The following is a 21,312-nucleotide window of genomic DNA, read 5'->3' on the forward strand; positions in this document are numbered from 1 at the left end:
GACACAGGGATCCCTGATTGTGTTGATGATATACATGGGCCTCCGCGTATTTTGTACGCCACCACTTGTACTGGAGCAGTGGCACAGACGCGACGCAAAGCTCCAACCCATGAAACCGACAGGTTTCGTGAGGCCAACAGCTCATTACTAATTAACCTCATCCAACATATTAATACATCCTATTACATAATGTATGATATCGTTAACGACAGATAATCATTGTGGCACAGCCCATGATTGATTTTATATCTGTAATAATTACAGAATCCTGATACATGTTCCTACAATTAGCAGTATACAGTATCTTACAGTAAGTACAACCAGGTAGAGACCTTCCTGTCCCTAGGATAGAACTAATCACGACTATTGTTGCCAGAAAGTGGTTCATGAATATTTGATAAAAAATAAGATTAAAGGTAAGATTTAAGCTGAAATTCCACTTTATTGTTACATAATGACTGAATGGTTCTCTCTTATTAATTAATGACATTATGAACCAGATGGTTAGCAGCTGATTTAGTCTAAGATAAAGACCAAAGGTTGATGAGGTTTTCATCTCACCTCCAGTCACTGGAACATTCTGCCAAAATTAGTTTAACCCATTAAAACCGGGAAAGCATCTGTGTCATTTTACATTTTAGCTATGTATCGTCTCTGTCGGGTGGAAACCTCATATGTCCAAAACTGTTGCTTTTCAGGATTCAAATTCAGAAGCATCAAAAGTAGCAGACCCACAAGCTCTGTTCCTATTCTAGTTTGAATTCATAGCTGTGTGTTCATCGCACGCACGCACACGCGCACACACACACACACACACACACACACACACACACAGCAATCCATAGCAACCCCCACCCCACACAGTCGCTCTGCTGCGATAGGGCTATAACTGATTATGAATGGGAACCTTCGCAGCAGCCCCAGTGGCCTAATGGATAAGGCACTGGCCTCCTAAGCCAGGGATTGTGGGTTCGAGTCCCATCTGGGGTGTCTAATAGCAGAGTGGCGCAGCGGAAGCGTGCTGGGCCCATAACCCAGAGGTCGATGGATCGAAACCATCCTCTGCTAAGAGAGTTTTAAAAACGGTGGATCATTGGAAGTGCGTGAGATACCATAATAGAGAGCTAGATGGACGGATTAACCTCACACTGCATTGCCTCTTGCCTTTCTCCCCCCCCCCCACCCAAACTATTCCCTTATTAGCCATTTGCCATTAAAACATGATTTTTTAAGAAGAAGAATACAAAAATAATCCATATCTATTTGCTTAAGATAGCCTCTAAATCTCCATGGTCTTATTTTCAAAAATACTTAGAGAAGAGGGTTTGAACTAAGGACTGAGCTCATCTCAGAGGTGGGAATGCAGCAATACAGCAGCAGTGAACTCAGAGGCATATCATGAGTTTGGTTCATCATTCTACAAATAGGACAGGTGTCCTTTCATCAGACCCTGACCAATTAAAGATTTTTGGGTCCGATGCCAGTCCCAATTTCGGAGAGTCCTAGACCACCGATTACCAATGTTTTCCATGATATTTTGTCAAGAAAAACAGCAACATTTTCTAATTAATTAGAACATTTAATGAAAATGTATATTTGAGAACATTTTACTTATAAGCAAACGAATCAATTGAAGTAAACACAAATAACATTTGATAGATTAAGTCAACTTCAAACAAGTCAAACAAGTTAATATGAAATACACTTAAACTGAACATTTTTTATTTCACCACTTTTCACGATGTGATGTGTTTTGAACTTGAGCGGCTATTTTTTTTTAAATGTTTGAACATTTCTGAAAACTAAACATTGGCTGCATATTTGCCGACACCTATGGTATGTTGTCAAAAACGTCAAATAATGTCCGATATGTAGACCAATATTTCAGTCTGGCCCTATCTTTTATGCTTCAGCATAGAGGACAAGGTTCAACAAAACACAGTGATAGGATTTCACATGACTAGGAGAGAGAGAGAGAGAGAGAAAGAGAGACCATTTCACTCACAAAACCCCACACTCATACTCACTAACATAGCATCCGCTTCACATCATAACATCGACAGCAAGGCATGAATAAATGTTGTGAGTGCTTGACACAGAATGAATCACCTCATTCAGTCAGGGACAGGATGACTAATTGTAAATTAGGCTGTGAATGCACACTTTACATCAGTGGTTCCATTAATACACCTTCAACAGAGAAGCAATTAATTAACTAAAACACATGCAGTAGTAGCCTAGTCCTCAACTCAGTGTAATGGTGATTTGTAGCAACCAAAACACCACTGCCTCAACTGGAATGCATGAATGAAAAACTCTTGGCCCTGCATGGAACATAATTAAACAACTTAACTTTTACACCACTTGTGAGAAACTGCATATTCAAAACTTGTTGCTGGGAAAAAACGGAATCCATACAGTTTTGGGTCAAATACATATCAACCATAGTAAGTCCCCGGGATTCAAGATTGGAGTCGGTGACAATGTAGTCACATGTAAGGACGAGGTCACTTATTTGGGTTGTATTTTGGATAACAAACTTACGGTGAAAAATTAACACATTGACTGCCAGAATTATTTCAGATTTTTTGCAGTTTATTGCCAGGGGTTTTTACATTGAACAAAAAAAAGTACTCAGGAGCCGAGATACAGAATTTTTAAGTTTTAAGTTAACAAGGAAGTGGATGGGAGTCTAAATCTTCGAAAAGTCATATCTCCTTGGTCTTTGGGTAAAGAAATAATAATAATAATAATAATAATAATAATGTTTTTGTTTTTTTTACTAAAAACGAGTTAACTCGATCTTGGCAATCAAGTGATGGATTCTAAAAACGAGTTAACTCGATCTAGGCAATCAATGTTGAAAATTATTTCGAAAGTCAGTCAAAGAACAACATTCTTGGGCAGGATATCCTTGTTTGTGCACTGAGGACTCTAGTCACAAGGGCTAGGACACTTTGGTAGAGGTTTGGGTTGTGTAGTTACCTTGCTATGACGTAACTCCAAAGGTGGGCAAGAAATAAAAAATAATTGCTTCACTGATTCACTGACAAAATCAAAGTTGACATTCCTTTTGGGATTGGCACCAACATTGGTGCAAAAGGAGTTCGGGCCATAGGAGCATGCGCAGCAGTATCCTTTATGCGCTAAGCTTACAATACTAGATTTGGCCACTATTTCATTTGTGCCTCAAAAGTCCCCCACGGGCCTGGGGGCTTGGTTAGCACTGTACCTGTCTTAGCAGTAGCAAAATGTTCTTTGAACTTCTTTTGTAGAATATGTGTTTTGTGTTTTGATGCCTGTTCTGGGAACAGTCCAGCTCAGTACTGTATCTGCCGTAACATTAGCATGAGATCTCTGACGCGCTCCGCTCTGCAACGAGGTGTCTGGTACAGCGGCAGCTCGAAGAAGGAGAAGGTGAAGCTACGTGAGAAGCTGAGGTTGGTGACGGGACGGAGTGGAGGCAGTCGGGGTGCGCGGGGCACCCTGCACTGGGGGGCACCACCCTCCGCCTCACCCGCACCCCTCTGGCACCACCTGACACACACAACAGAAAATCAATCAATCAATCAATCAATCATTCAATGTGCAATAAATCAAACCCGTCTGAACTTTGGGCGGTATGCACCAGACAGACGCCCAGAGAAATATATAGACTATTGTGTTTTTCTACTTCTAAGGTAGGCAAGGCCTGAAGAGTCATTGTTTACACCTGTCCAATTGTCCATGATGCTTCCTCATGCCTAACCCAGTTATTGATTACAGTCAACCAATGCCATCAGCCACAGATATACTGTACCTGTGCTCTCCTGAGGGGCTGGGACAGATGGAGACGGGTTGGGAGAGCAGGGATTTGAACCGACAACCTCCCCTCTGGCCAGAGTGCGTTCTCTCCTGTGAGGGGAGGCAGGAGTGGGCTGAGGGGGAGGAGGGATGGAGGTGAAGGAGGACTCGAATAGGGAGTGGCCTCCCCAGGGAGTCATGGAGGCATCAGGGTGGAAGGTGGAGGAGGGAGGAGCCTGGTGGGGGTAAGAGGAAGATGAAGACGACTGCTGTTGCTCATGCTGTTTCTGACTGCGCTTCCTACGAGTGGCCAGCATGGGGTGCTGAAGGGCTGGGGAGGAGAGAGGCGGCTTCTTGGCTGTAGAGAGAGGGAGGGAGGGAGGGAAGGAGGAGGAGGGAAGGATGGAAAAGGGCTGTTTACTTGAAACTGGGTTAAAATCTATTAGAGCTTGGAAATTGGAATCCAGAAAAATGCAACAGAAGAAAATCATTAATTTATTTTATTTAGCCCTGGGTCACAACAAGCACTCGACAGCAGCACAATTTAAAAACACAATAGAAAAATAAAGAAACTCAATAAAGCTAAGAATTATATATATTATAAATTATATGTAAATTAAGAGAATTAAAGCATAGCTCAGGAGAGACAGAAAGGGGTACAGAGAACCCGTACAGCGACAAAAAGAAAGAAAGAAAGAAAGGGAGTGTATTTAAGAAGCACAGAGAGAAAAGAAGCGAAAGATAGGAGGAAAAAAAGAAGAGAAGACACGATACATAATTCAGAGAGCAGGAGAAATGCAGAAAAACAGGTACAGAGAGAGAGGGAAATAAAGATATTATGTGTGTGTGTGTGTGTGTGTGTGTGTGTGTGTGTGTGTGTGTGTGTGTGTGTGTGTGTGTGTGTGTGTGTGTGTGTGTGTGTGTGTGGACTTTGACAAGTAAAACCTTGATGGCCTCACATTGAGAAGCCCCACTAACTGATTGTGATGTTTTATCATTTTCGAGTCAGTTAAAGGGTACCGCTAGTTTTTTTTCTTCCACATTTGGTTCAATTAATGCGATCCATCATAGTCAAAACATAGAATTAGACATATATTGCATTAGACATACTTTAATATTGTCAGACTAGTATCATGCTGCATATTCACTATTGCACCTTTAAACTTCACGGTATGGCAAGTTTCAAAATGATGAACTGTTTATTTATTAACTAGTCATGTTTTGGCAATGATGGATTTTGTCCATGGAACCAAATGAACAAACAACACTGGCACTATATATTTTAAAGACATGCTATAAATCCTATAAAAATTGTGAATTATGACTTTTGGCTTTCATTATTTAATCCCTGTAAAAGTGGGCTGCTAATCAGATTACCTGCTGGTTTTCTCCCAGACGAGCCAATCAGAGGCAGATGTTCCTGGGACATCAGGCCTCTGCAGACCTCTTCATCCTCAAAACATGACAATCAAAAGTCAATACAGTAATATTAGAGCTGATATGCATTACGCAGTGGTAAAAGTCCCACAGAGGTTGTGGGTTCGATGACAGTACCAACTAAAAACTAACACGCATGATATCACATGCATCCTGAGACTCAAAAAGCAGCTCTTTGAAGCGGTCTTTCCAATACAACTAATGCAGCTACTGTACGGGTAAAGCAATCAGGCTCAGTGGGACTTTGAAAGCTTCAAAAGACACACCCTTTAGTACCTCTGGTGACTAGACAGGGATTTGTGAATTGGCTGGTACCACTGCAGCTACATGATGTCATGTTATAATGAAAGACAAAATTAATGTCCCTGACAGGATAAGATTAGGACAGACTGAATATGTCCCTGCAAATATAAGAACATGAGGACATCAAATAATGTCCCTGTCATTATAAGATGAGGTCAAAACAAATGTCCCAGGCAAGGATGAATTAATGTCCCCGCAAGTTTAAGAACAAATGTTCTTAAGGATAAGATTAGGACAGAATTCATGTCCTTGCACGGATTAGAACATATGGACAAAATGTATGTCCCCGCAAGTTTAAGAACTAATGTCTCTGCGAGGATATTAAGGCAGAATGAAATATCCCTGTGAGGAAAAGAAAATAAGGCAATAATGAATGTCCCCTTTAGTATAAGAAGAGGACAGAATGAATGTCCCTGCAAGTATAAGATGAGGACTGAATGTGTGTTCCCGGAAGTTGATGACGACAGGCCTCAATGTCTATCTGTACAAGATAGATAGATAGATAGATACTTTATTAATCCCCAAGGGGAAATTCAGATATCCCATAGCCATAGCTCATACAGGCAAGGTTAGTTAAATACACATCACAAAAGGGGGGGGGGGCATGTACAGTACAGAGATACAAGGCTGTATAAGGGTGCACCTATTTCAAAAGGGAGTAGTGATAAGGCTTCAGATGAGGTCCGTGTTAATGCAAAGAATACTTGTGAAATGTACTGTAAAACAAAACGTGCGTACCTCGGCTGGTTGTAAAAACAAATCCGTTTTGTATTAAAAAAAAAGAATCAGCAGCTCCTCTTCCTTGTTCTCCTGTGTCCCACAATGCATTCCTCACCACACACACCTGTTGTGTTGCTCTCCTTGATTTCTTCTCTCTGTATCAAGGCCTATCCACAAGCTACTGCCTTTGACTCTCATTTGTCTCGATTCTCTCCTCTCACATCCTGTCTCTCTCTTCCTTTTCACTCGATTTCAAGCTCATGAAATTGTAAGTGAAGAGCTAGTACGTCCTCTAAAGTACATACATTCTTAATTTCATGCCAGATGTACCATAGTTATTGAAGCCACAGTCCCCTTTAGATACATAATCACTCCCTCCTCAACCTGCCCCCTTTCTCTTTCTCTCTCATATATCACTCCACTCGCTCTCCACTGACTCACTGATTTATTTATTCCTTCGCTTTGTTCATTTGTCATTCTCCTTGGCTCCCCAGCTCTCCCCTGAGCACCTCCGTTTAACACAGTACCGGTCTTCTTCTTCCTTACTTTCCTTCCATGTTCCCTCCTTTTTGTCTCTTGCATGTGACATCAGCTGTGTGTGAGTGTGACATGAATCTTCTCACTCTGCCCCTCACTCACACCGCTCACTCTGAACGACAGTGAAAATGGATACTCTCTCTTTCCCTCCCTCTTCTGTTCTCCTTCTCTCCCTGACAGTGACACTCTTTCTCCATTATGGTTTTCGCCATCGCCTCCCTTCGTTTTTCTTTCCATAACACAAGACAGGGGCAATGGCATGAGTGCTTTAAACTCTCCCCTCTATTCTCTCTCCATCTCCTATAACTGAAACTGACCATGTGTGATGTTTTTTTCTTTTTCTTTCAATAGATATAGACAATAGGCACAGTCAACATCTATCACTACTCACTAACTCTGTTATGTCTTTTTCCCAACTCTCTTGTGAACTACTGGAGTGAGATGGGCAGTTTGCCTCGTCTCCCTTCTCTCTTCATCCTGTTGCCATCTTTCTCTCTTCCCCCAATTTCTTGTTCTCCCGTTTTCTTGTTAGGCCTTTCCTGTCATTCTTTCTTTCCTTTAGTTCCTGTACATGGATGCTTTCAAAGGCTCACTTCCACATCTTTATTTAGGCTATCCCAAGAATGCTTCGTCTCACCCTCGCCGTTTCTTCTTTGTTGCTTTTGTCCTCATCACTACGTCTCTATTGTCCTGCTTTTGTCCTCATCACACTTGTCTCTTTCACCCATTTTTCTGTATCTCCTTTTCTCTTACGCCTTTCCCCCATTGCTGCGCTTGCATCTGAGTTGTGAGTGACAGGGGGAGCGATGCAAAGGACAAAAGGCAATGTGAGCCCTGGTTAAAATATTCATGCTCACCTGTAGCAGCAGAAGGAGATAGACAGGCATCATAACCACCTCATGTGAACTGCTCTGACCTCTAGCCACACGCACACACGGTTATTTCAGGCAGAATACATATTAGTCACTATATGTCAGGTAACAGTGATCTCATGAGTACAACCTTTTGTTAGCTTTATACTACATATTTGAATCAAATATGTCCCCATCAGAAAGATACTGTATGAAGTAGCTATGACAGGCTTTTGCTTTGTTCTATTTTGCCTCACCTATTGGTCCAAATGTGGTTATGTCTGACAACACATATTGGAGAATGCCAGGTAAGTTATGAGTACAAGGTGCAGCTGTTGTGAAAACCTACAGTAGGGTCCTAGAAATGCAGTCCTGATGCACCTAGCGCTACTGTACGGTGTGTGCACGTGTATGGTTAAGTTGCTCATTTAGAAAGTTACATAACCACTGTTCCTATGGTGGCATGGTTACATACAATAGTCAACTATAACTGACCACACCATCAAATGTTATACTGACTTGAATAGTGTCTCAACATGAATATGAAAAAGTTATCGGTGACAGCACATCTTGATATGAAACATTATATTGGTGAAGGCGTAACTTGACAAAGTTTGACTACATCATTTTGACTACATCATCAAAAATGTTTACCTTTTTAGCTGTTCCAACAATAAAAAGAGATGTTTGCAACTTAGATGTATTGGAGAAACTGTAATTTAATTCACTGTGCCGCACGAAAGCTACAGGCAATTTTTAAGGTGGAATATTATCTTGCATGTTACTCAATGCATGAGTTCATGCCGTGAATCAATCAGCACAACTTAATTGGCAATATGACAACTTTCACCATTTCATTTCTTTTTATTGTCTCTCTTACATAATGTTTTCGTGATGATTGGATCTTCAAGCATTAAACATACACGTTGGTTGGCCACTTGTTCAGCGGAGAGTGGAATAACTAAATTGGGTAGAAAATGCAAAACACCAATTCATACTTTTTTCCCCTGGGGATTTGTCTCCTTAGGATTTGTCTTTTCAAGTTCGGTTTTCCTCAAAAGTCACTTTAACACGTTGCTCTGTCACTCGTCTTTTTCTTTGTTCCTCCAACTCCATCCCTCCATCAGTCTCCACATCTGTAACTCTTATCAGCTGGAGGCCCTGGCCACAGGCCAGCACCCACCCTGCTCTCGGTGTCTTAACACCATGACCCACATCACTGCTGTGTTTACCTGCAGCAGCCTCCCTCTCCCTGTCTTCAGAACCCGTCTCGCTGCCTGGCTCACAACCTGCACCTCCTGTATCACCTCCCGCCACAAGACCTGCCTCAGTCCCCGTCTTACCGTCTATCCTGACCAATGTCTCCTCTCTCTTACCGGCCGCTTCCAACCCACTCTCAGACCCATCTGTCTCACTCTCTCTCCCTGTCTCCCTCCCAACTCCTTTTTCACCCCTTCTCCCATTCTCCTCGATCACCCCTCCTTTCCAGACAGCCATTCCAGCGGCGTCAGCCACGTGTGAGTAGAGCGTCCCCCTGTGGATGATTCCAGTACTGCGGACCCTCCAGAGGCAGATCCTCTGGTCTGGGGACGTTGAGACTAAAAGCCCAGGCGAGAGGAGTTTTAAGGCAGTCAGAGGGGCTGCGTGGGCCAGGGGGACGCAGGACTGGGACTGGAGGTGGAGATGTACATGACTGAGGGGTTGGAGTGAGTCAGGATAGGGTGGAGGGTTACTGGGTGAGGACTCAGGGTGAGTATGTGGGTCAGAAAGCAGAGGGGACTGGGAGTGGCAGGGTTTGAACTGGGAATGGATCTGGACTTGAGAGTGGTTTTGATTTTGTAACTGGGGCTGTGTTTGCGACACAGAGAGTCCAGTTTGACGCTGAAACTGAGCTTGTAACTGGGAAAGAGCGTGGTTGTGGAGAGGAGAGCCAGGCTCCTCCAAAAGCTGTTCCTTGGCTTGTGAAAGCACTCTGCTACCATCTGTCGCATCCACAAGGTACTGCACTCTGACCATAGACACTGTCAGCTGTCCATCATCTCCGCCACTTGCAACAGTTACCCAGCAACCGTCCTCTTGTTGTTCCGCACTCTCTGTCCAAACGACCAATGAGTTGATACCGTTCTGGTGGGCGGGGATGCTGAGGCATGGGATTGGCGGAGCTGGAGAATCAGTCATACTACTGGCTAGTGTGGAGGCGGTCACATCCCACACTGCAATACTCCCATCTGTAGCAGCACTGAACAGGAGCACATGCCTAAGAGGATTAGATAAAAACAGAAAGAAAGAGAGAGAGGGGAGGTGGGACAAATAGTAAGGGGAGGGAGTGAGATAAATGCACTACAGACACACAGACAGAGATTTCGCAAATATATAGGATGTTTCAAGATCCAAAATGGATCAGTAAACCAGTTGTTGAAAAATCCCCACCATTCTTGAGTTTTAATAAGCTCAAGTCATGGTAAAACTGAAGCTACTAATTTATTTGTCACCTGTTGCCTTCTCCATCCTCCATCCAGCAGGTGGCGAGACTGAGCACACAGCGATGGTGGTAGAAACTCTCCCACAACAACTCAAAGTGACCTTTAACCTCACTGACTGAGAACAATCTGGGCGTAGAGAGTGAGGGGAAGACAGAGATATCTAATCAACCACATTAGTCACATTAAAACTTTTAACTGAACATTTTCATTTCTCTAGTGAACCTTTGGTTTTAAATCTTTGCTCTACTGCAGTGATGCTGAAGCTTATCAAAATGTAGAAGCCAAGGTACCAACCTCACAGCTCCGTCACTGCAGGCCAAAGCCAGGAGAACACAATCCTTCCCCTCCTTCACCACCGCAATGGACATGTACCTGGAAAATAAACACAGGTAATAATTTAAAAAAACGAAACAAACAAACAAACAAACACATCTCTCACACAACTGTATCACTATGGAATCAGCAAGAGACAATTAGACTAATATGCCATATCAGTGCTAAGCCGAGTTTGAAGTCAGTCGGTCAGTCCCATATATGCACATGACCATATATGGGCATAGCGGTCGGATCTGTGGCTCTGGACAACTGGATCTCCATATATGCCTATAAAGGGGCATATCGGGTTTGTTTATGGTTATTATGTCTGAGTCACAGTGACATGGTCCTGCCTATATATGGGCGTATGGGGTTTGTTTATGGTTATGTCTGAGTCAGAGTAACGTCAGAGGTCTGCCCGCCTGCTGGCTGGCCAGTCGTCCCTTAAGCCAATTTTAATATAAGGAAACACCGCACACGCACTCTCACACACCTGGTTTCTGGGTCCATTTTCACCATCTTGTGCCGATTCCGCCTCCTCTCCCACTGCTCATCCAATCGGTGACTGGCTACCTGGATCACCTGACAGGAAGGAAGCTGCCTCTGCCCATCCCAGCTAATCAACAGCCTGTTACACTGCAGTTGGGCCCGCCCTCCCGCAGAGACCAGCAGAGCAGAAATGAGCTGTTTTGGTCCATCCATTTCGCTTCCTCCTCCAGTTCCAATACGCCTTTGTCCAGAACATGTAACGGCAGCTAAGGTGCGGACACTAGAGATGTGGTCTGTGATCACTGAAAGCACTTGGACCTCACCGGAATTAGGTTTGACAGCCAGGACAGACAAACAAGTGTCCTCTCCGCCTGTCACCAAAATCTCCCAATGTCCTTCGCTACTTTCCTCTGCTCCTGCTGTTGTCAAGCCTTTGGTCTGTGTCTGAACCTCATTGCTACAACTCATTCCCTCTATTCTTCCCAACCTACACACACAGCCAATCGCCCTCCCATGGACCCCCTCTCTCAGGCCCCAGGCCCCTGTCTCTCCTGCCTTGCCAGCCCAGATCGATACCTCGCTGGGGGGCTGTGATGCCATGACAGCCCCTTGCTTGATGAAGACCAGGGTACCATGTCCAGGCCATAGAGCTTTATGTGAGGGCCAGAGACCCCATGAGCGATGCCCCCCACCACAGGGCACTGAGAGCAGCCTCTCCTGTCTCACTGGGTCCCACACCACAAAATGAACCGCGTGGAACCCAGCAATAGCAAACCGGGCTTCTCTTCCCCCAATCTCTCTCTTTGTTTCTTCTTCGCCTCTTCCCTGGCTGCTGACATCTTTCTGCATTTGTTCCGGATTTTTCAGAAGTGTTTGGAGGTTTGTCTCTCGATCCTCCAAACAATTTTCCTCCTCTTCCTGGGAGTGTTCTGTCACTGAGAGTTCCGGTTCTAGAATCAGGACCCTCTCCAGCCATTCCATGCCCTTGCAGGCCCGTTGGACTCTCAGAACCTCCAGTTGAAGGCCTTCATGGCCAACTCTTTTCTCTTCATTGTCAGCTCCTGTGTTTTCCTCCAGTGTTTCTAGTTTATTTGTAGTTCGCGATCTGAAGACCCTCACACAGCCGTCCCTGCCGGTGCTGTATAGAAGCCCACGGTACTCGCACACTGAAGTCACCCCCTGCTTTCCATGTACCCCGAAAAGACAGCTTGCTGGCTTCAGTGGCAGGTAGCATTCTTCTGTTCCTTTTCTCACCTCCATCAAAACTCCATCTTTTTCTTCCAGGTCTCCATGAGTTTTATTATCCCCATTTTCTTCTGCCTTACTGCTGTCGGTTCCCTCAATCAGCAAGTCTTGATGTCTTCCTTCCTCTTCCTTCTCACTTGGCTCACATTTTCTCCTCTCAAGGAACAGCAGCAGGGACCCTCTCCTGTCACCGCACACCCACAGCGCCCCTGGTGTTCTTGAGTGGAGTCGGACTGCTGCGGTCAACCAGCGTTTGGCACAGAGGGGCAGGAGGAAGGTGGGGAGGGTTGCCACTCTGAGAGCCATGTGAGAATCTTCATCCATATCAACCTCAACATACCAGCGGTGGACAAGCCCCCCTGCCCCAGAGGCAAGCAAATATCCCCCTTGCCTCCCGCTCTCTTGTGCCCCAACCCAGATAAGGCTATGGATCTTCCCTTGACCTCCGCTGAGAAGCACCCCAGATTGGGGTTGGGAAACTGGAAAGACCTGTACTCCTCCAATGAGGTTGCCCACAGCACACAGATGGACTATGGATGATGGGTCTTTTATCTTGATGGTTAGCGTTTCCATTACACAGTAGGACTGGAACTCGACAGGGCCCTGCCATAGCAACTCCCACTGTTCATCACAGTACTGGTAGACTATCCCTTGATCAGTGCAAACCAGAATCTTAAATTCAGTCAAGCCGTTGGTTCTGTTCGCTCCCCCTGTCACACACACCGCCTTGGGCATGCCTTGGCCAGTGAATTTCATGTCCATTTCATTCACTGCCTCCCCGTTCATCACCCCACTTTTCTTCACATCTTTTTCCTTATCCCCTTCCAGCCTCCATAGCCTCACTCCTCCATCAGCACCGCCCGTTGCCACCCACCTTGCTTGCCTTCCGTCATGCACCTTTCCCTCGCTCACGGCCAGGGCTCGGACCCCTCCAGCTCGATGTCCCTTTAGTGTCCGAGCCACCTTCCCATCTGCAGCCCAGTCCCAAACTAAGCATGCCCCATCTTCCCCCGCACTGTACACTTTCCCTGGGGAGAGACGCACAGAGAACACCCTAGCCTGGTGTCCATATAAAACCCTTAAACAGGTAGGGTTCAAATCCCCACATTTCCCACCAGGTCCCCCTAAAACCCCAACACCCCACACCCTCACACTGCGGTCATCGGAGGCTGAGGCCAGCCACCCTTTCTCCTGGAGGTAGGACAGGCTGAAGATGACCCCACTATGCCCCAGCAGACGCCTCTCAACTGGGGCTTTGAGTTGAGCCTCGTTTCCCTCTGTGCTTCCTGATCCAGGCCTCCACAAAACTAGCTGGTTAAAGACAGTTCCCCCGACTAGGACTGAATCCATCCATGACTTGTCCACCAGAAGTAGGGCAGAATAGAGGAGACACCCCTCTAGGCAAGAGCACTGAATCAATGCTTTTCCTTTCTCTGCATCCAGGAGGACGGCTCTGTTATGGGCTAAAGCCACACCGAGGAGTGGTCTTCCTTCTCCAGAAAGCCAGTAGGCATCCAAGGCCCAGTCTTGCAGTTCCATGAGGGGACCTATGGTCTCCAGGTGCAGGTGGTCCCCACTGTGGAGCTCTGTGCGCAGCCTGACTAGCCTCACAGCCTTGCCTCCAAACACTGCAAGATCATAGTGGTTGGACTCTGTGGTAGGGCTCCCTCCTGGGGACAGAGAAGAGAGAGTGATTTGTGCTTTGTACTGTGTAAAGTAAATACATATAGAAACAATACATAATGGGGAACAAGAAACTAAAGTTATGTTGAAAAAGCAACTGAACAATATAAAGAAAAAGTGGTTAACAGAGTAGATGAATTCAGCAGCAGGGAAAAAGAAAAGAAAAGACAAAAGGAGAAGAACTGAGAGAAGAAAACGACAGACCAAGGAACTGTCCACCCACCATTTTCTTCCCAGCGGTCCTCTGTGGTGGAGTTATGTTGTGTGTCAGCTCCCTGCGGTCTGGGTCGGATGCCATGGATACGGTAATGTTGGAGCACACTCAGTGAGGCACATGATTTAGGGCGGGGATGGAGGCTGTATACTGTCAGTATAGGACCCTCACCTGTCAGGACATGAGAAAATGAATTGTCAAACTATTGAATGATCGTCAGGCTATGCTGCACCGCATGTCTACGGTGTAAAACATTTGCGTACATGACCATGAGACCCGACATGAGATTTGAGTGCTGGTTACGCTCACGTCAAATTGACGACAGGTTGATAAATGGAGACGGTTGTGTTGAAATCAGCATACGCCCATTTTTTGGTCTACACACGTTTGATGAATGAGGGCCACTGTGTGTGTGCGTATATATTTATATTATGTGTTATTTATATGTATATGTGTACACACATACACACACATATTTTATTTATATTAGATATCTTCTAATCTGCATATTGATTAGTTATATCATTGAAATCCTTTATCCGTATTTGTCTTTTTTTCTCATTTTAATTCTGCCATTTGTAGCTGTCGGTGTCTAGTCGCTGTTCAATGTTGTACTCCTGGGGCCGCAGGAAGAATAGCTACGTACCTCTTTCATAGGCAGAAGCTAATATGGGAATCCAATAAACCTTACATCATCATTTTTGCATCAGTTGGGCGTTCCGGTCCCATCTCCATTAGCCGCAAGCAACTTAAACTCTCTAATATTGCACCTGTACGGACAGCTTAGGTTATCATCTTTGTCTCTGTCAAGTCTACGTTTCATACAAATCTACCATTGTCATGTTATAAGCAACTTTCTGTCAATAAAATCTGTGCAGCGATTATTTTGAGTTTGAGTTTGGAAGCACTCATTTTCAATAACTCAACGTCCTGCTACCTCCTGCATAATTATGCGCAGTTTCAAAACAGGTAGTGTACGCAGGACATTGAGTGATTGAGTGACAAGCGCTTTCTCAAACGCATAGAAAAATAATGACTGCACGGAATGTATTGAGAGAAAGTAGCTCATAACATGTCTAGGGTTGATTTTTATATACAGGTGCAATATTGATGAGTTTATCGTCGTTTAATACAATCAGACAGGAATTGTCTGTTGCATGAATGGGCTGTCAAGGGATTGCAACTTGGATACACACAGATAGCATTTATAGCATAAGTTGCTTGCGGCTACTCCACCATGTACCTTTCAGTAGATATTCATCCTGGAGGAACTCCAGTGCGGTGATTGGCGCTACCAGGGCTGCTGTCTCCATCACTCTGACCAGCTAAGGCCCCTGGGAGCATCAACAATATGGCACTGCCTGCAAGAGAGTACAAAAGACTTTAAACACATGCAGAGATGGGTGGAAAAGAGACAGACAGACAGAGAGAGAGAGAGGGGGGGAACAGGGAGAGAGACAGACAGACAGACAGACAGACAGAGATTAAACATACCTAGCCTTGGAAAAAGACGGTCATCGGTCATAATGATATAATATATGACAGTCTTGTATATCAAGGCTAAAACATATCATGTATTTGTCCCAGAGCACAGAGCAGCCATACAATCATTTCTCTAAACAGCTTTACAGCATAAAACAATTATTATTATTATTTTTAAATAGGTTGTTTGTGATGTAATGTGTGTGTGTGTGTGTGTGTGTGTGTGTGTGTGTGTGTGTGTGTGTTTTTTTTTACAAAACTGCAAAGAGGTGAGACAGCCAGACAGAACGACAGGCAGGCAGACAGAGAGGCAGACAGACAGACAGACAGACAGACAGACAGACAGAAAGACAGAGATACACGTCTAGCTAAAACACACTGACTTTGTTATGTTGTCTCATACTCACACTAATTACACACTCTTAATGATGAGCACCGCAGCATTGTTGTCACTCCCACAAAACACGCTAAGACACACTGACTTTGTTATGTTGTCTCATACTCACACTAATTACACACTCTTAATGATGAGCACCGCAGCATTGTTGTCACTCCCACAAAATCGAACTCAACACTGTCGTTATCATAAATAACTCTGTTATCATAAATAACTTAAATGTTATTATTGTAAATAACTCTCAAACCACCCATGTGTTTTTCCTGTTTCTTCCGGTATAGCGCTGTAGACAATCACAAGAGACTATGCTGCACACTGTCCCAAGTAAACTGTCCGCCGATTGGTTCTAAAACGATGACGTCCGTTAGTCGTGTAGCTGACGTTGCAGCTGTCAGGCCAGTGTGAAAGGTCCAGTGGAGGTGGGAAAAGTACTCAATGTTTTTACTTAAGTAAAAGTATCAATACTGCAATGGAGAAATACTCTGTTACTTGTAAAAGTCCGGTAATAGAAATACACTTCAGTAAAAAAGTATTGGTATCAAAATATACGTAAAGTACCAAATGTAAAAGTACTCATTATGCAGAAGACAGCAGAATGTCCCATTTCACATGTTTGCAAATGTAGAAAAGTCTTTTGAAAATAGCAGAGCTCACAATGCATTGTGAGCTTGTAGATCGGCTATTTTCAAATGATCGAAATGTATATACAGGGCTGAAGTGGGTAATGTATGTTTGGTAATAACAATCAAAATCTACAAAGTAGCCAGTAACTAAATTTTTCAAATAATTGTAGTGGAGTAAAAGTACAATATTGGCCTCTGAGATGTAGTGGGGTAGAAGTAAAAGTATTGCAAATTGGAAATACTACAATAAATAAAAAGTAATTCGTACTCGTAACTTGCACTTAAGGACAGTAATTAAGTACATGTACTTAGTTACTTTCCACCACTGCTATACCCCGTTTAGTAGTGTAGTGGTGTGATGTGGTGGGGATTGGTTGGTCTATATGGCCATGCCATACCTTTTTGAACCACAAGGTGACACTGTACACTTGGTTTCATAAACAACCTTCCATTCCCTCCCTGTCGCTTTCTCCTGTTCTATTCTTTCTTCTTGATCAGATTGGAGTGCAGTTAAAACCCATACAATATGGTTAAAACCGGCAAAACAATAATATTTGTGTCTCTTCAGGAAGAAGAAAATTAACATGAATGACAGTCAAGTGGCAAATAGGGCCCTATATCATAGAAAAGTACATGTAATCCAAATAAAGATCAGGGGAGAACAGGGTAAGATGACCCACTTTTCATTTAAGTTGTCCTGGAAGCAAGGCAAAAATTAGATAGCAGTCAAATCTAAACATCTACCATTATTTCAGGATGGGTATTTAAATTAAGAGTAACTAAGCATCTATGACAAAGGACCATAAAATATGACTTCTCAATAAAAAAGTGGTCCTGTGGCTCAACTTGCCCCAGGTAAGGGGTAAGTTAACCCACATGATATTTAACATTTCAAGTTTAAACTTGAACAATGAATGTAGTCACTTATCAAAAATAATTTAATAACACATTTCCCTTTTCCCCCCTCTAATTATTTTTTAACGGTTATTTAAACAGTATAAAACCAATTAAATAGTTTGTTATTCAGAACCTTTTAATATTTGCAATTGTTAATACAATATTGAAAACTTAAAAAAGAGAAGCCTTGTAGCCTTGTAAGCCACTCTGTCTGGGATGTAAAGTTGTGCATGTGGTATATATATATATGAATGAATGAATGAGAGATAAATGTAGATTAATTATTATTAGCCAGCTTGACCATGTCTGACAGAACAATTTCTGTTGTGTGTTCCCATGCAGGTACACCAGCATATGAAATGCTAGAATCCGAACCAGACTGGGCACCGTCCTTAAACCTGGGCCATAGTAAAGATCAAGCCTTCAGGGACTGACCGTTTTGCCAGACAATCAAAGAGAGAACACCAAAAGAGAATCGCCACACCTCCAGCAGTGGATGAGACTGCACAGCTAGGGGCAGCACCCATGCCACTAGATGAAGATGGAGAAGAAGCAGCAGGTGCACAAGCTGCAGGTGGAACTAAGGTTTGCGAGTCTGTTACCCAGATGCAGGGAACAGGGAACTGAAGGATGCGCTTGCTAAGAGGAAGTGGGATGAACATTCCCTTGATGATGAGAAAGCAAAGTACTACACCGGACTTTCAAGCCTTGCGCTTGTAATGGGTTTGCCAGGGCATTAAATACTCTGGGTTAAATTGAACTGGTGGCTGTGGCGAACCAAATCTTGGTTCAATTTGCCCCACAGCCACCATTTTAGACAAAATTGACTAGAATAATACTTCAGGACATTTCTTTTGTGTTCTGATCTGTGAAACATATGGGAGAAGATGAAAAATAAGGAAACTTTTATTTCTGAGTGAGACCCTCTTCATTTTTAATGTTGTACGTTTTTTTTAGGACCAGAGTGCGGTGGTAACAGATAAACAGAAACAATACATTTGTCATCAAAAGGAAGAATTTTCACAACATACAAAATTAGGAAAATAAATTCTCAGGCAAGCAAGCCTCCATATGAACATTTGGAAGACAAACTGCAACACAAGAAGGGCTTAAAGGAGAATTTTGGACTAAGGTTTTCTTACCTTTTCTATGATGTTATGATATCTTAGGATGAATGGTACAGTAGACTGTCAAAAAAAAAATGAAGTCTCTTTTTTGGTTGCATAGTGTTCTGTCACTATGAACGTCAGATCTCACAAAAAAAAGCTATTAAAATACGCGATCTAACGCAAGGCCTATCCGCGCACGTTTTAAGCTGTGGCGGACCCGGGATGGAGTTATGACATTTTTCTACTGTACCATTCATCCTAAGATATCATAACGTCATAGAAAAGGTAAGAAAACACAAAACAAGTAGGCATAAAACCTTTAGACTTTCTTCTTCCATGACAAACGTGGATTTAGCAAGAATTTAGCAAGAGTCATACAAACTCAACTTAAAATGTGGATTTAGCAAGATGAGTCAAACAAACGCAACTTAGGCCTGGTCACTATTTAACATGTAAGATGTCTCTAATGCACACTCAAATGTATTACAACACACAGTAGTAGAGATTGGTTATATAACTGATATCAACATTGTGAACATTTTCTTAAAGTCTCCCAGGGGCTCCTGGTTCCAGGGCCCTCACTGCAGGACGTCTCGGGTTCTTCAGGACCCTCACTAGAACAGGTCCTCAAGGAAGCTGGACCTGGTGGAGGTTTGACGAGTGGATGGCTGCAGACCAAAGAGGAACAATTAGTTGTATAAAGCAGGGGTTTTCATACTTTTTCCATGTAAAGGATTCCCATATGGACTTTCATTAGGCCATGGACCCCCATATCAAATGACAATGTCCTACAGACCCTGAAATGGGTTAAAAATAAATAAATAAGAACATAAAAACAAAAAAAGGTAATTGCAGATGTAATGCATCTTTGGTGAATGAAACTATACATTTCTATTAGTGTGTATGTGTGTATATATTTTGTGGAGTTTCGCTGGGGAACCGCCTGACAGGTAAGCACCTCACCGAGGCGAGGCAGTGGGACAGGGCAGAGTACAGCCTAGAGGACAGTGCCCCAGCCTAGGCCGCATTATTGAGGGGCGGTACCTGCCAATCTACCTCCTCACTCAGCCTGATTTGACGACACCTGCGCTGACTGGCTAGGTGGGGCCACACTACAAACACTAGTTTGTAGTGTGGCCCCACTACAAACTAGTAGTGGGGGGTACTAGGGGGCCCCCAGCAAAATGTGTTAACGGCCGACACACACCAGAGAATGTGCACACACACGAGCCCCGCATACACACACTCGCATTTATAGATCCAATCCCATTTTAAAGCTTGCGTATGCAAAGCTCGCGTTATCCACGCACCTGGTGTAGTCGGTATCATTGATATCAATTGGATCTTTCCAAACGCGCCACGCATACGCGCGCTTTGAAAAGCCCGGTAAAGTTTGGGCGTAATGTAGCATCACAATTATTTTAACCAATTTAACCATATTGTATTTTTTTGCTATTCAAAAATAGCAGATATACAAACTCATAGCGCGCCATATATTTTAAAAACGAAAAACTTAATTCAAATCTGCTTCTGGAGGTCCCTTGCACAATTTTTTTTAAAGATGGGGGTCCATGGCCAAATACATATATCAAGGCACAAAAAGGTTTAAGAATCACTGCTTTATATGACTCTGCCCAACCTCCCAAGGGCGGACACGCTATCCATTAGGCCATTGAGCTGGTTTCCCCCACTCCTTTGGGGTATTTTCTGTCACTGTACAGTTGCACATATGTGAAATGTGTCGTCTGCATCTACCCATCCTATTTATTAGGAGCAATATACAGTATATGCACTAGTATATATTTACACACAGCCACGCATTACCAGTGTATGTCCACTGCCAGAGTTGTTATCGATGTCCTCAATTGTAGATTCCCCTTCTTCCAAATCTTCAAAGTCCTCAATCATAGGTTCCTCTTCATCTTCCTCAATCAGAGACAGGCTGGAAAGCAAAACACAAATCTGGCATCGATTGCTTGCTGACCACCCGAGTGTACGAAGAAGAAACCAGGATTTAAATATTTGTATCTCAATATGAAGAATTATTGTCTAAAATGACAGATCTTATTTTTGGAAATAATATTTAAATTTTTGGAATGACATTTTTAAGAATTGAAAACTGACAAGATAATTTATAACACAGGCGTAAAACATTTTAGTGGTAGTAACTTTGAATGCAACTTAAGCCGTTCACCGACAACATGACATTTAAAGACAAGATTCAAGACATTTACAAGAAAGATTAGTGGCTAATGCCCCCTCTTACATTGTAACCATGTGGGAGTCCAGATCCCTGAGGTCAGAGTCACGTTGTTGTCTCTGGGTATTCACATTGCGCATCTGGGACCTGGGAAAAAAAAAACATGAAAACACATAATAATATTAATTTTGCCTTCTTAAAAAAATAAACGTCAGAAAATGCTTGATTTCATGGAATATCTATCTATCTCTATCTACAGTATCTATAATATATATAATCACACACACTCCGGACTGTCTACTCTAGGATACATGACTCCTTTAAGTTAATTATGTACTTATTGACAGGCCATTAACCAATTTCTCTTATATAATGCCAAAATATCTGCAACCTGCTGATCCTAGATACACTACACTATTAAAAAAAAAAAAACATACCCCTCAGAGAACTCTTCTTCAGACTCAGGTTCAGAGATGTGTTCGTCTTTATCCAAGCCTAAGAGCATTGTTGACTCATGGTGGAGCACGGTGGAGCTAAAGGGTGG

At 43.4% G+C, this 21,312-nt stretch overlaps 2 protein-coding genes across 5 annotated transcripts; both read right to left on the bottom strand.

Moving 5' to 3' along the window:
- Positions 1-3,138: 3,138 nt before the first annotated feature.
- On the bottom strand, positions 3,139-5,670 carry LOC308097751 (uncharacterized protein). 2 transcript variants are annotated; one of them, XM_080445755.1, is made up of 4 exons: positions 5,487-5,670; positions 5,161-5,236; positions 3,800-4,141; positions 3,139-3,537 (listed from the first exon to the last, which is right to left on the bottom strand). In XM_080445755.1, the coding sequence occupies exons 2-4, from the start codon at positions 5,210-5,212 to the stop codon at positions 3,344-3,346; spliced, it is 588 nt and encodes a 195-aa protein (XP_080301881.1). In that variant the 5' UTR covers positions 5,213-5,236; positions 5,487-5,670; the 3' UTR covers positions 3,139-3,343. The 2 variants fall into 2 exon arrangements, with proteins under 2 accessions (XP_080301881.1, XP_080301880.1); XM_080445754.1 differs by lacking the exon at positions 5,487-5,670 and having other exon boundaries at positions 5,161-5,394.
- Positions 5,671-8,561: 2,891 nt separating this feature from the next.
- On the bottom strand, positions 8,562-16,206 carry wdr6 (WD repeat domain 6). Of its 3 annotated transcripts, none has more exons than XM_080445740.1 (7): positions 16,062-16,206; positions 15,304-15,421; positions 14,070-14,231; positions 10,923-13,833; positions 10,409-10,486; positions 10,124-10,240; positions 8,562-9,888 (listed from the first exon to the last, which is right to left on the bottom strand). In XM_080445740.1, the coding sequence occupies exons 2-7, from the start codon at positions 15,371-15,373 to the stop codon at positions 8,670-8,672; spliced, it is 4,557 nt and encodes a 1,518-aa protein (XP_080301866.1). In that variant the 5' UTR covers positions 15,374-15,421; positions 16,062-16,206; the 3' UTR covers positions 8,562-8,669. The 3 variants fall into 3 exon arrangements, with proteins under 3 accessions (XP_080301866.1, XP_080301864.1, XP_080301865.1); XM_080445738.1 differs by having other exon boundaries at positions 16,049-16,206; XM_080445739.1 differs by lacking the exon at positions 16,062-16,206 and adding an exon at positions 15,950-15,994.
- Positions 16,207-21,312: the final 5,106 nt, after the last annotated feature.

This window comes from Gymnoscopelus braueri (assembly GCF_963280865.1).
Source record: "Gymnoscopelus braueri genome assembly, chromosome: 12".
NCBI lineage: Eukaryota > Metazoa > Chordata > Actinopteri > Myctophiformes > Myctophidae > Gymnoscopelus > Gymnoscopelus braueri.